Consider the following 13,865-nt stretch of genomic DNA (forward strand, 5'->3'; position numbering starts at 1 on the left):
AGAGGAAGTCGAGGAGCAGGAAAAAACGAAATTGCAAGCCCAAAGCCCAAACCTCTAACTCTTCTAGTCACCCAGGAAAAGAATGCAAAAGGGTACAAAATAGGAGTTCTCTCAATGACTAAGGGATCATGGTTACACTGTGGACCAGCGCAAGGACAAAGAAATCTAGAACACAGACAGAGTGGGCTGCACAAGGAAAGGAAGGCAAAGCGCTGGACTGCAAAACAGACCGAGAAAAGGGAATCCTGGAAGCAGAAAATACTAATAGATGCAGTAAATTCAGAATTCAGGGGTCCAGGAAAAATAAAACAAAGGAACTAGAAGAATAAAGAACCAGGAACAAGGGACCAGCCACAAATAGGAACACTGCATCAATGACCAGCGCTGTACTGAAGCAAACAGAGGATTGTAAAGCTGGCTAACTCCCCCAGTCCTCAGGATCATGATTAGTTGGTTGCTGTATGTTACCACTTGACATGGCCCCAGCACTGAAGGACAGAGAAAGGACAGAAATGCAGTCATATGGGGATTGCTTGCAGAGCTGCAGTACCAGTGTAAGTGGAGAGTGGAAGAAGTGAGACCGAGCAGTGGAGAGTTGGAGGACGACAGACACAAACGCTGGGAGTAGCAACTAAGACATGAGAAGTGACACACCCAGATGGCAGGTGAATAAAACACCCTTGAGCAGGGTCCAGTTTGAGGGGCAGAGGAGATACGCTAAACTCTTGCACCACGTAGAGCATCCAGATGTTTCCACCACCATTAGTGGTATGCACAAGACCAAATTGATTTAAAAAAGCAGTAAATGGAACCAATACTGAAGAGAATGTTGTGAACTCCTTCCAGTGCAGGGATGGAAAGATGTGCAGAAAGCTGTGGAAAGAAGAGGAGATGTCGGAGGCAACACTGACAGACCCATGTGTGAAAGCATTAGGAGGAGAATGAAGGTGATACGCTGCATGCTGGAAATTGGAGGAGAGCTTCATAGAGTTATGAATTATGATAGGTTATTTATAAGGTACTTAATACCCAGAGGTTTCTAAGTGCGGACCCGGGGATTGAACCAGTGGTGCTCATGTCATCTCTGGTACTCTGTCTTATCTTGCTTCCAAGGGGAACACGTTGCCCCTGAGCGATACTTGTAAGGGGCAACACTGCATACTACAACTCGAAAAAACGTTGCTAGAGCCATTATAAAGTTGAAAGAAAGTAGAAGTAAACACTGAATTGTGAAACTAATTGATATGTTCCTAGAGCCCACTAAGAAAGTGGCTATAGGAACTAACAGAGAAGTTGCAACTTTACGGCAAAGTTCATAGACCACACTAGGAAAGTGACTCCAAGGGCTAACACTGCATAATGGAACTTGATGGAACGACTCTGGCAGCCCAGTGAAAAGGTAACTGAATGGAACACCCTTGCATGCATTAACTAAGAATATGAACCAGAGGAAATGGACCGAGTTGTCGAAATAAGATATGGTGCACACCTGCCTACTTTTTAGGGATAATCTCTACATCTGGTTAGTAGAGACATTTAAAGGGGAAAGGCTGCAATGTTGGACCGTGAAATGCTCCAAAAAGCCAATTGTCAAAGGGACTGAGAAGGAAATAAATGTGGCTAGGCCAGACAAAATGGTTAACATAACCCCCTGGAAAAACACACTTCTAATATATATATGAAGTCTCCATGGTCTCGCTAACACCCTAGTACTGTCCTGGTACCAAGACCTATATGGAGTGTGTATTGGACGAACACATAAGTCGCCAGCCCTGAGTCTATGGTGGTCAAAGGGAAAATAGACAGGGAAGTTGGAGATTGGAGGAGCGGTTTGTGCTGTTGCAGAGTTTCTAGATAGAACAGGAAGATGAGGCATATTGCTTTTTTTGCATTGGTATGTTGAATCTCGTAGGTGGAAGATACCACCCTCAGGATCTCTCTCTTCCCAGCCCTCTGGGTCTCCCTTTTCCCAGCCCTTTGGTTCTCCCTCTAAACAGACCTCTGGGTCTCCCTCTTCCCAGCCGTCTGGGCCTCTCTCCTTCCAGATCCCTGGGTCTTTCTATTCCCAGCACTCTGAGTTTGTCCCCCCTCCTGCCTTCTGGACCTTTTCTTCATTTTACAGCACCTGGGCTTGTCTCTTCCCAGCCCTCCAGGACTTTCAATTCCCATCTCTCTGTGTCTTTCTCCTCCTTGCCCATGGGATCTTTCTCCTCCAAGTCCTCGGGGTCTGCTCTTGGGGTCTTTCTCATTCTGCTCTTGGGGTCTTTCTCCTCCCAGCACCTGGGGCAATTCTCCTCTCAGCTGTCTGGGGACTTCTCCTCCCAGTACTTTGGGTCATCCAGCTCTCTGTATCTGTCTGTCCACCAGGCCTCTGGGTCAATCTCCTCCAAAACGTCTGGGCCTTTCTCTCACCAGCACTCTTGGTCTCTTAATTCTGAACCTCCATGATCTGCATTTCCCTAGCCTCCTGTGGACTTCCCGGCAGCCTAATTTCTCCTTCTTATCTCAACTTTCTGGGTCTCTCCTCCAGCCTCATGTATTGAGCTCTCTCCAGAACCCAAGTCTCCTATATCCGGTTCTTGCTCTAGATCCTTATCCAGCTCTTTCTGTTCATCTTTCCAGCTAGCTCCAGATGAGCTTTGGTTCCACCTCCAAGAGTCTCTCTGGGGTATGGGCTCAGGTGTGTATCCCTATCTAGCTGGGATATGGATCGGTTGATTGACCCTGCTATCTGGGGATGGATTATAGCCCTGATGTGGAACTTGGGGTGTGCATGTTCCTGCCCTTGGGAGGGGTCCTCTCTTTGCCTGTCACACCCTGGCCAAGCACTAGGGTGGATTTCCTTAGGCTAGCTGTTTTTAATTGTGTGAGTGTGGAATGCCTGTGAGGTGTGTGGTGGTTTGCATGAGTTTTATCTCTGGGTTCATGTACCACTTTTTCTCCCAGTTCTTCTGTAAAGGGTGTTTGTACACGTGAGAGGGGAGTCGAGTGTACTGACACACCTGACTCAATGGGATCACTGCTACTCGATTCCCTTTTAGCATCTGGAGGGTTTGTGGAGGAAAATTGACAGGCTTCTACCTATAGTGTGCAGCATTATGGGCCTAGACAGGGGATTGTCCCGACCCAGACCCTGGGCCAAGCATCACCTGGAGACAACCCCCAATCCAACAGCAAGGACAGGGAGAGTTGTTTGTCACTTAGCCCTTGCAATGACTGAGGTTACTGGATGTGTTCATTATTGTATGAATGGATGGCACATCTCCACCCTAATTGTGTTATGGCCTTTCTGCAATGTACCCATTACCACCTGCTGGAGATTCTCTACGAAACCCTGGCGTAAGATCTGTGTGGATTTAGTGCCACCTCTTCATAACAGTATCACGATTTTATACTGCACTCTATGCCAGATTCCACCTGAATCTAAGCGTTGTCCTAGATGATGTTGTTGCTCAATTTAATGGAGCTCAGTGTAACAAGTTTGGATGAATCATGGGCTGAGTTGGCCCTGCCAAGGTTACACCCTGTGACTGCATGACGAACGCAGATGTCTGAGGAAAGTGCTTAACTAGTGAGCTATTTCACCGACATATATGTATTCAACTTGTCTGCCCATTGATGTACATTAGACATGTTTATGGCACACCTGCTACTACATGATGTAGCACTGTGACATCTCTTTTCTATGGGATGTCTTATTTTAATACTGCTTCCGACGATTAGATTGTTGTATTATTTCCTGTAGAATGTTAACATTATACTGTTGATGCACGATGCTTACGCCCAGACATGAAATATTGAGCGGACTTTCGATAAAATGCAAGAAGTTGCACAGAATAAGAGCATAGACGGTCCAGACTCGCAGGAATATAATACTTAGAGCAATGTCGATGACTAATCCTCAGATTTAGGCCTGCAATATAGATTTTCAAGAACACAAAATGAGCTTTTCTGCTTTCATCAGTGCCCTGAGCATCCACTTTCATTCTCCGCTCGAAAGTCTGTCAATATTATCTTCATCTCAAGCTGTGGCCCCCAGAGGAGTTTCCTAGGATTCCATTCCATGCAATCCAATGGATTTCTTTACAGATGCTCTTTGCTTTTTTGAAGTTACAGGCGAAGACCAGTGTCCTTTTGTTCGCATAGAATGCCTAATTTAGGCTGTTTCTTCTAATGAGCGTCCTATTCTCCGTCACCCTACAGAATATCCTCTACTGCGTTCCATGAAGACAAAAAGCGACACATCTTTTGTCTGATTTTCTTTTGGGCGTAATTACATTCTAAGGTGGTGATCCAGGTGCATACAGTCCTTCAGCTGGAATAATCATGTCTGCTTCAATGAGAAACTGCAGTGAGCACCCAGAAACGACTTGTGGCAATGCAGAAAAAGAACACTGAGGGCACAGACCAGAAAGGAGAAATAAGACAGCAGACATTGCAAGAGCGTCAAGCATAGATCCTAGTGCAAGCTCTTCAAAAATGTAGCAGCCCCAAATAATCAGAACCCATTCTTCATCGGATGGAGGTCCTTCTTTGAAAATGGATCGCACCGCGCTGCGTCAGACCTCTTTGCCTGTACTCATGCCATGTACGAGCCAAATAACCCAATTTTCTAATAAAACTAAAACAACACTACCGTCCTAAAATTAGCTTTAGCTTGTCTGATGCAGTGAGTTCTTTATAACATGTTATTATTTGCTGTATTACATTTGTATTTTTTTCAATTCCATTTGCTGGGGGGACTAGACTGCCTGTGTCTTAACTCTTGAATTTTGTATGTCTCATCTTCCAATGTTAAGCCAAGGCTATTGAACTGAGTATTTGCCTCACCTGTTTCTGAATAGCTATGTTTGAGTGTGTTTGTCAGCAGGGGTATAGCACCTAGCCTACCTTTTTTGAGCTTTAATGGCTCGTGAACTTCTTCACAGATGCTACAATTAATTTCTCAGCACAGTCTATGAGCTTTCGCTAAGAAGAAATGTTGGGCTAGTGCTCTTGTTCTGTCTACTTCTGTATAATGTACAGCATTCCTATACAAACAAGTTACTTATTCACCCATCCAAGATGCAGGCATGAACTTTGCCACGTCCATGCTCTTCTCCTGCCTGGCATGAATGGGACTCGTGGAAGTGCGGCTAGACACGCATGATCACCGCTAGGTCCTGGGTGCCATCTTAGTTAAGGCTTATCTATCTTTACTGCATCCAGTATATCCAAGCCTATCTGTGGGGTAGCCTTTCATTTTGTAGCCTTTGATTTTTTTATTTTGTGGATGACTGTGAAAAGCATTGTAGGTCCTCGATGTTTGAAGCAGTGGAAGAGACTCAAAGGAGTTTGCAGAGGTTATATGTGATCTTACCGACCACAACAGTACATACCAGAGTGGAAAACATCAAAAACACAAACTTTTTAAAAAAAGGCCCACTTTTTTCCACCCTTTAAAAGCCACCCCATTCCGACTCATTTTAACCCCTTACCCCACTGCCCTTTATATATTTATTTAAAGTTTTCAGTGTTTTTCGCTGTTATTGTCCACTCTGCCATGTACCACTCTGTTTTATTTCCGATAAAATGACTGGATACCCTTGCAAATTGTCACAAGGTGGTACACCGCTCCTAAATTAGCTGTGGGCTTTACAAAGTGTAAAAACATGCCTATTTACACCATATTCTTAATTACATTTTTTTCTCCTGGTTTAAGTTTCCTATGAAACATCTTCACTCATCCTCTGTGTGTAATATTCAAATGTGGCATGCATGAAGAATTGTGCTTTCACCAACATAACTGACAAAGATCCATTGGTGGTGAGCCCTGTTGAAAGTGCCACATTATATTTTGACTTATTTGAAAATGAGGAACACTAACATTATTTTCTCCTCACTAAAAATAAAAGGTTTACTATACAGAGTTCCAACCTGGCATCAATTTCCAATGAAGCATTACATGGGAGGTAATATTCCAAAACCAAAATGAGGTTTTAGGCCTCCATGATTTTACCAATTTCTAGTAAACCCTTATCAATATTCACCCTATATGCGAGTGGGCCAATATTTCTCCAGCAAGGATCGAGATGTCCTCCAGCCCATCTAAGAAAGCTAGATGATCATCAACTGTAACATAGCCTATTGAGGCCTGAATAAAAGTGAATTCCATCTCTCTGAGAGGATTTAAAACCAGCCTCTCAAGCAAACGTTTATCACCTGCATTTATTTGATCTTATATCTTATAGGGTTTATTGCAGTGGTATTAATGAGACTCAGATAGGTACAACATAGTTTTAATGAAATATTTTACATTGAAATCTTCATTCACTCTTACAATGATGTATTTTCTTATAGATTAAATGTCCCCTGCAATCAAGTCTCTTCATCAATATACTTGTCAAGATTAGCAAGCACTGACCTGTGAAATGCGCTCAAGGGAAACCCTCTGCGGTAGAAGACTCTTTTCTGCATGCACAGGATACAATGTCGTGATGGTAACAGGAGCGGATGAAAGCACTGCAGGTAGGAAGTACCATGGCATCCAGGACACAGGAATAGGGAGAGGAAAGGAAGTGATCGAAGCAAGACAGGGATGGTAAGGAAAGGAGAAGGCAGGAGCAAAAGTAGAAGAGCTGACAACAGTAGAACAGCAAGGAAACTCAATGTCAAGGCTAGGATAAGAGGAGCGACGCAGCAAGTTTACCCGTCTTCTGGCCTTTGCACAGTTACCCGCACTGAGAGCCCTGAATGAAGCCCTTAGAACGTTACTCCCATAGAAGGGTAGTGACCGGCTACCAAGCCATTTTAAAGGTAGAAAAGCTAATTCCAGGTGTCTTTTCCTCCACCTTTACCATACCGACCAGTAGGTTCCTTGATTCCTAACAATACTAATGTTTGGGATTACTTTTTTCTTGCTGATTTTTTTCATGTGACACCTCAATCCCAGAGCTCCTTGTTAAAGAAAGACCACGGCCTCAGCTAAGGTAAGAGCCCTCTTTACTTTAGTTATGTAAGGGTGTCCCAAATTATTGGGGTGTCCCTAATAATAAGGGTGCCCCTAATTAGGCTCACACCAGAGTAAATTCGCCCCTCTAGTGAAGTAAGGCCAAGAGTCTGTAAACGAGTACCGAGTGACCTCTGACAGGCCCATAGAATCAGAGCTCGCCCTCAAATACCTTAAGACAAAGTAGCTGCACCTCGAGGAGGTTGGGGTGCAGGATTCAAATACTTCAACACCATTCAATAAGGACCACTCAATGGATCAGCACAAAGACTGTTAAGTTCATAAGGGTTTATTTCACCATAGCTGATACAGAACAGCCCTATCTGCTGTGGTCAAGTTCCCTGCCTCAAAAAGAACCCCCCTCAGCATTACCCAGAGCTCATTTGTATAGCCAAACATGAGGAGGAAATCTGCCCCCACCGCTCATGCTCAGTCTTAGACAACCTCATTGTTAGGATTAGCTCATTGGGTAATTATTTTTAATTGGACTAAAACCTTCAAAATGAAATATGCTTTAGCATGTATTCCTGACTCTTCTTTCGGTGCACTGTTCAATTATAATTTGTACAGCTGGATTCTTTCAGATAAGGGTTTCGACCAGGCCCGATTTAGTCTGGTTTATGTCCATTAGTCAAGTTTCTGAAAGCATGGTGTCCTGGAACGTCTCAACTTTAAAATGATCTCATCATTACACATTTTGAGCACTACTCAGTTTCTTCTTATTTTAGTTACAATTTAAGTACATGCATTTTTGTTAAAGGCATTTAGCGCAGGCGATTTTCTGTCTGTGTATAGAATACCTCATTGTCCAATTTGTGCCTTGCCACCTTATTCCATCATGGTAATGCCATTTTCGACATTATAAACGCAATGCCTTTGAATACTAGTATGTTGTAACATTCTAAAAAAACATTTTTGCATAATTGCAACACCACATAAGTCCTATTAGAATTTCTCTGGTTAGGTTTAAGGGGTGGGGGGCCCACTTCATTCAGCTGTTGACTCTATATATATATATATATATATATATATATATATATATATATATATATATATATATATATATATATATATATATATAGGTCGGGGACTTCATTACACTCCCCCGTCTTGAAAGTTCAGTTGTTTGTAAAACAACAACTTTAAACCATATTCTATTTCCATTCACCTTAACATTTATCTAAACATTTCTTAACACAATCTTATAATTTGGCATATACTAACGCATTGTCATACTAAAAACAAACATGTGTGTGTCATCTCCTTCCATGTAAGCCCTACTTCCTGTAATTGTGTGCCTTTAATCTAACTGTATGCCTTGGCCAATTCACAGCCATTGTGAGACTCAAGAGGTTTGGTCAAGCTTTGAGGTAACCCATTTAGCCCATTGTCTTTTCGTATGTCACACCTTGTCTGCAGCTCCCACCCCAACAAAGTCCAATCTCTCTTTGAGCATCTTCTCCTGCCCATGAATATCATTTCACTTTGTCCTTCCCTCTTGTCCGCACTCTTTCCTTTTCTGTTTCTTCCGTTGTAGTTGTCATGAGTTTGGCGTTAGTGGACCGTCTGTGTCCTGTCGCCTTTTCCTTTCCATTGTGCTGTTTTCACAGTCGGTCTCCCAGGTTCCTTTGATGATTAGACCAGAAGTCCATTGTCTTTTCCTTTCCAGAAGAAGTTCACCGTTTTTTTTCAGAGTGTTTCTCTTTCGAAAGGGTTCATTGTTCAATAGGTCCATAAGAGGGGACAGTTCAGCGTGGGGATTCAGGGTTGGGGGAGTCTTTTGCAGACATAATTCAACGTCGGGCTCTCACTGGGTTTCTCTACGACCTCACTCTCTCCTCATGCGGTTCAACGTCAATTTTCCAAGGCATACAGGTCCCTCGACGTATACCTGTAATATAAAATGGAATGAGTTTCTTTTGTAAAATAAACAGATCTCTGCTATTTAACACATTTCCTACCAACCCATTTCCTTAAAACCTCTTTTCACATTGGCTATTATACCTTATTCCCTAGAATTGAGACATTCCCTCTTATTTGACATCCCTGCCTCCTAGTCAAGCTACACAACATTTCCTTTCAAACATTTCCCTTTTGTGGGTCATTTTTACACCATAACTAAAATACCCCCCATTCCTAGCACTGTGTCAGCTGGCTTAGACAATGATTTTTGTTTTCAATAACACTCGATACATCACATCCTTCATGGGACATATTTTCCCCTTCCGGGTGCCACATGGAACCCTAAGGAGACAATATTATTAAAGAAAGATGTCGTCTTCTTTCCTGGTCTTCTAGGCACGTCCGTAGTAGATGACAGAAACTTCCTTAGGGATCCCCGTTGTCTGCAGAAAGTCAAGATAAAGGCAAAAGTCATTCGGGCATTTGCAAGGGGTCAGGTTTTCTTCCCGACTTTATCCCCCTTCCTCCCTTTCTGCTATCAATAAATACTCTCTGGGTCATTCTCCCCTATCCGTTGGTGCACATAAACAACTAATTCCCAACCACCCCACGGGGATACTTAATTTCAGCTTGGTTCTTTGCTCAGTTTAGCTGTATTCTTCCAGGTTTGCAGTAAATTCTTCCTGGTTAGCTGCGCCTACTTCTTCAGCTTAGTAGTAAATTCTTCCTGGTTAGCTGCACATACTTCTTCTGTTTAGCAGCCATTCTTCCTATTCTTTTTTTCTTCGTTAGTTGGACTATGGTCTATGCTTGTGCTTTGTGTTCATCCTAGGGAGATAAAACAGAGGCGTTTCGCTGCACACCGTCCCTGTCTAACTTGATCTAGCCTACCCCTGTCTTCTAAGACTATGGCACCAATTCTTACTACGTGCCTCCACCTTTATTGTTTCCATTAATGTTTTGCCTATTCTAATGCTTGCATACCTCTATCATAACAATCCTTTTAACTTTATGAACATGAAAATAATTACTCATCTTCAATTTTACTTCTGTTTTCTGTGGTTGTCTGGAATGGCCATGCTGTTTATTTATTTCTCTGCTCTTTCCGCACCTGATTATACCTATCTTGGGAAAAACAGCTAACTTGTGAAGACCTTGTGTCTCTTGCTACCTTTTCCTGTTACTCACCTGGATCCCTTTACCTTTAGTGTTGATCAATTCTGTGTTCACACCCTTTTGGCGTGAACTAGTACTCACCTTTTTCTCTTTTCTCTATAATTTAAGGCCATGCAGACAATTTCTTGTGCTTTCACGCAAGAGGTCCATAGCTTGTCTGTAAAATGAATCAAAATTGTTACTGGCATTCACAAGTTGTTTTGCTTACTTCACCATATTTACTTTAAAATGGTTTGTGCGAATTTTCCTTCGTTTAATTGACCCAATGTTATCAGCCATACTCCTTTTCTTGGTCTTCATGGTCTCCTGATGTTTTTTATTGCCCAATGCTCCTTTTTTCTGTCAGCCAGGAAACCTCATAAGTGCTATTTGTTTTCTACTTTTTGCTCTTTTTTCTTTATGCTTTTGAGTGTATCCCTTATCCTTTTATTCATTTTTTATTCAAGATAACCACTCACTTTCAGTATTTCCTGATTTATTCATTTATTTATGTGTTTATTTATTTCTGTGACCAATCCTTTTGCACTTCCTCGCCTCTTCTCTGACCCTTATCTTCTCCCTTTTTCTTATCTCTATATTAATTTTTCCTTTGAATTTCCTCATCCCTTCTTTCATGTACCTTTGCTTTCTTTTAACCTTTGCTGTTTCTGTCTGTCACGTTCATAGGCTGTTCTATGGTTTGCGATCGAGCTGCTTTTCTTGCACTTCGCGATAAAGCTGTTCTCGTCTTAGCCTAACATTTCTTCTTATCCTTCTGGCCCTTAACTCCTCTTTAGGCCTCCTATCCTCACTTTCTTTCCCATTGAGTTTCAATGAGATTTGTCCTCCCATCCATTTGTCCCTTGTAAATGCTATCTCATCAGTTATGTCTTCACTTTCTTTCCTCTTCTTTCCCTCTCTTCCCTTGTTGAGAGATGCCCTTGTTTGTGCCTGATCCCCTCCTTCATTAGCGCATCATCGTGTCTCCCCTTGTCCCTTGGCTAGGGATGTGAGATTCTTGTCCTTAACCTTCCCTTGATTTTTGCTACTACTGTCTGAAGGTGACTCATAAGCGGGGTTACTATACCGTGTGGCTGCTTTTAGCTCTCTTTAATGGGCAAAGTCCCTTAGGCTTACTTCCCTCGGTTCCTGTTTCAGGCGGGGCAGGCATTGCTGCAGGTGTCTCACCCCCCCTCAGTGCATATTTTTTAGCATTGAGGCTGCTGGAGGCTCTTCCTCCTGTCCTTGTTCTTATATTTTTCACACTTTGAGAACAGCATAGCGTTTTCTAACTTTTTGCTTGTATATGCGGCATGCAAGCAAGTTGTTATGCGTTGTAAGATGGCTTTAGATGGAGACTTAATTTGTGGCCGCGGCATAAACATCTTGTGGGCGGTACCTTTAACCCACCCCTCTAATTGGAGCAATGTTTCTATATCCTTATGTGAGTCAAAACCTCCCATTACAATGAGCGAGCGTCAACTGCAGCAAGCTCCAATCCAGTCCCTTCCCGCCAAATTATTTATACCGCCAATTTATTCAAGAACATAATTCTATGTGCGATTCCTTCTCAACTGTAGAATCGCATTAAACTTTTACTTGATTTCAACCAACAAGGAGACACAATTCCTTACATTTGACATACAACGGGACATGTATAACAGACACTTGACAGACTAGACAAACACCAGCTGGTCATACACATACCTGCCTTCTAATTAATATCCCGTCATGGGATGTGAACAAACCCCCTTAATGACGTCTTTAAACGTTATCGTAGCCTAATTGTCCCCCCACTGTGGGCTCTGGGTTCACGTTCCTTCTGACCACTCTTTAAAGCGCAGGAACAAGGCGAATCTTTATGTTTTTACTCAGGTGACCCCCTGGTATTCCTTACATTTTATTCTTCTCGGGTTCCGCCCCAGAATTCTTACATTTTCTCTCGGGTGCCCCCAGACCTCTTACGTTTTTCTCTCGGGTGCCTCCCCAGAATTCTTACGTTTTTCCCTCAGGTGGCCCCCCGGAATTCTTACGTTTTTCTCTCGGGTGCCCCCCCGGAATTCTTACGTTTTTCTCTCAGGTGCCCCCCCCAGAATTCTTATGTTTTTCTCTCGGGTGCCCCCCCCCGGAATTCTTACTTGAACCACTACTGTCCTTCATGATTCTTATTTCATTCTGCTTGCTCTTTTATCAACTGCCATATTTCCCTATTGTATGGCTGCCTTCATTTTCCTGGAGGTCACCCGTTTCACCTCGTGTTTGCAAATGTTCATAATTCGCAGCCTGCGCCTGAATTTCTAAAAATATGTCATTATTTCTTTGTCAGGTCATACCGCTGGCTATATTCATTATGCTGCAAAAATACTAAATATCTTTTACTTCTCACTCACCCAATCTCATTGGCCTTCTGCCGCGTTCATGCCTTCCAAATTGCTTGTTTTTAACTAGGGTATGCCCTAAATAATCATGCTTTTCCATGGTAACCTCAACACTCATCATGCTTTCACGCTTTGTCATTCAAGTCTTTCTTTGTTCATCTAATTCCTACGATACCAGAATCTCAACCGCCCATCTCAAACCGAAAGTTTTTTCCCCATTTAATAAAAATGTTCTCCACTCCGGCTGACAAGGCCTCAAAAATTGTAAACTATCCCCTGGTATGACTCCATGCAGACTGTCCTACCAGTCACGGTAGAGCTCCTTGAAAAAGCCTTTCGGAGCACCCCAAAAACCCCCTTCACTACATGTGTGCTATCCCCAAAATTCCCCAAAAGCAGGTCACAGATGATCCAGTAACCTCCTTTAATTTCAGGGGGCATTCTAAGTCAAAAGTGACAGAATGCACAAATGGCAATGGACCATTCAGCTACAGAGCAGTGCCTGCCCCTGTCTGCACATTGATTTAAAACCCCATGTAAAATTACTTGCTCCTCATCTCATGAAGTTTACCACTACCTCTTTTAATTCTAACACTACTTTTGTAGCTGTAAAATAACCCTTGTTCATACCATGCTAGGTTACATGCTACACTCTGTTTGTTGCATTTTATCGTTAGAGTGCCATTGCAGGGACATCATTTGGGGGTCGCCAGGGGATGTGGCTGCACCCCCGGCGGTATCCCGTGTTGCCCCGCGGTCCCCATTGCTACCCTAGAAATTGAAAAAATGTTTAAACCTTTTCCTATAGTGGTATCATCAGAGGTCAAGGGTCATGAGATGTCACTTTCGCTACCTCTATCATTTTGGTGGAGTGACGTCCCTGTGCCATTACTTCCCGTTCACTATTTCATTTGCTAATGCCTCCGGCACTTTCCTTTCCCTGCCATACTTACACCACCTGCTCATTCATTTCTCGTCATTATCAGTGTTAAATTGTATTACTACACCGCCATCCTTGCAGCCATCTCACAAAATCCTCACAGGCTCTAAAAGTGCAGAGTGCCGCAGTATGCAACTCTCAGTATTTTTCAAAGAATACACATGACTTTGTGCCAGATGAGTGGCTCACTGGCCAACCATGGAGGAAAGGCTACTCTTTTAAAGTCACAAATGTGAGTCTTACACAGCGCTGGTACATTTAACTGATGCTGCTGCTAGGGTCAGTTCAGCCAAGTGGCGGCTGGTGACTTTGGAAGTTGGTGAGGCGTACACATCTTGGTGAGAATTTGGGAGCGAGCTAGGCCACCTCACACCAACCAGTGTGTCGGTGGCTTCTTCCTCTGCAAGGCATTTTGGAAACATGGCTTCCAAGAGGTGCAATTTACTGTCCAAGCCCACAGAAATACGACATCACAAATCCTGGCCTAATTATGAGTCTAAAC

General features: G+C 43.0%; 1 protein-coding gene across 2 annotated transcripts in view; it reads left to right on the forward strand.

Moving 5' to 3' along the window:
• The window catches only part of CDK14 (cyclin dependent kinase 14), a 2,372,392-nt gene that overhangs the window by 265,933 nt on the left and 2,092,594 nt on the right, over positions 1-13,865 (forward strand). The window contains exon 1 of one of the 2 annotated variants that reach the window (XM_069648417.1): positions 6,354-6,507. The exons of the other annotated variant lie outside the window; for it this stretch is intronic. Within the exon in view, the coding sequence (XP_069504518.1) occupies positions 6,493-6,507 (15 nt within the window). The 5' untranslated portion in view covers positions 6,354-6,492. Of the gene's footprint in view, positions 1-6,353; positions 6,508-13,865 lie in introns of those variants that run through there. 2 annotated transcript variants of the gene reach the window in all.

Source organism: Ambystoma mexicanum, chromosome 2q, assembly GCF_040938575.1.
Source record: "Ambystoma mexicanum isolate Mex_15411 chromosome 2q, UKY_AmexF1_1, whole genome shotgun sequence".
NCBI lineage: Eukaryota > Metazoa > Chordata > Amphibia > Caudata > Ambystomatidae > Ambystoma > Ambystoma mexicanum.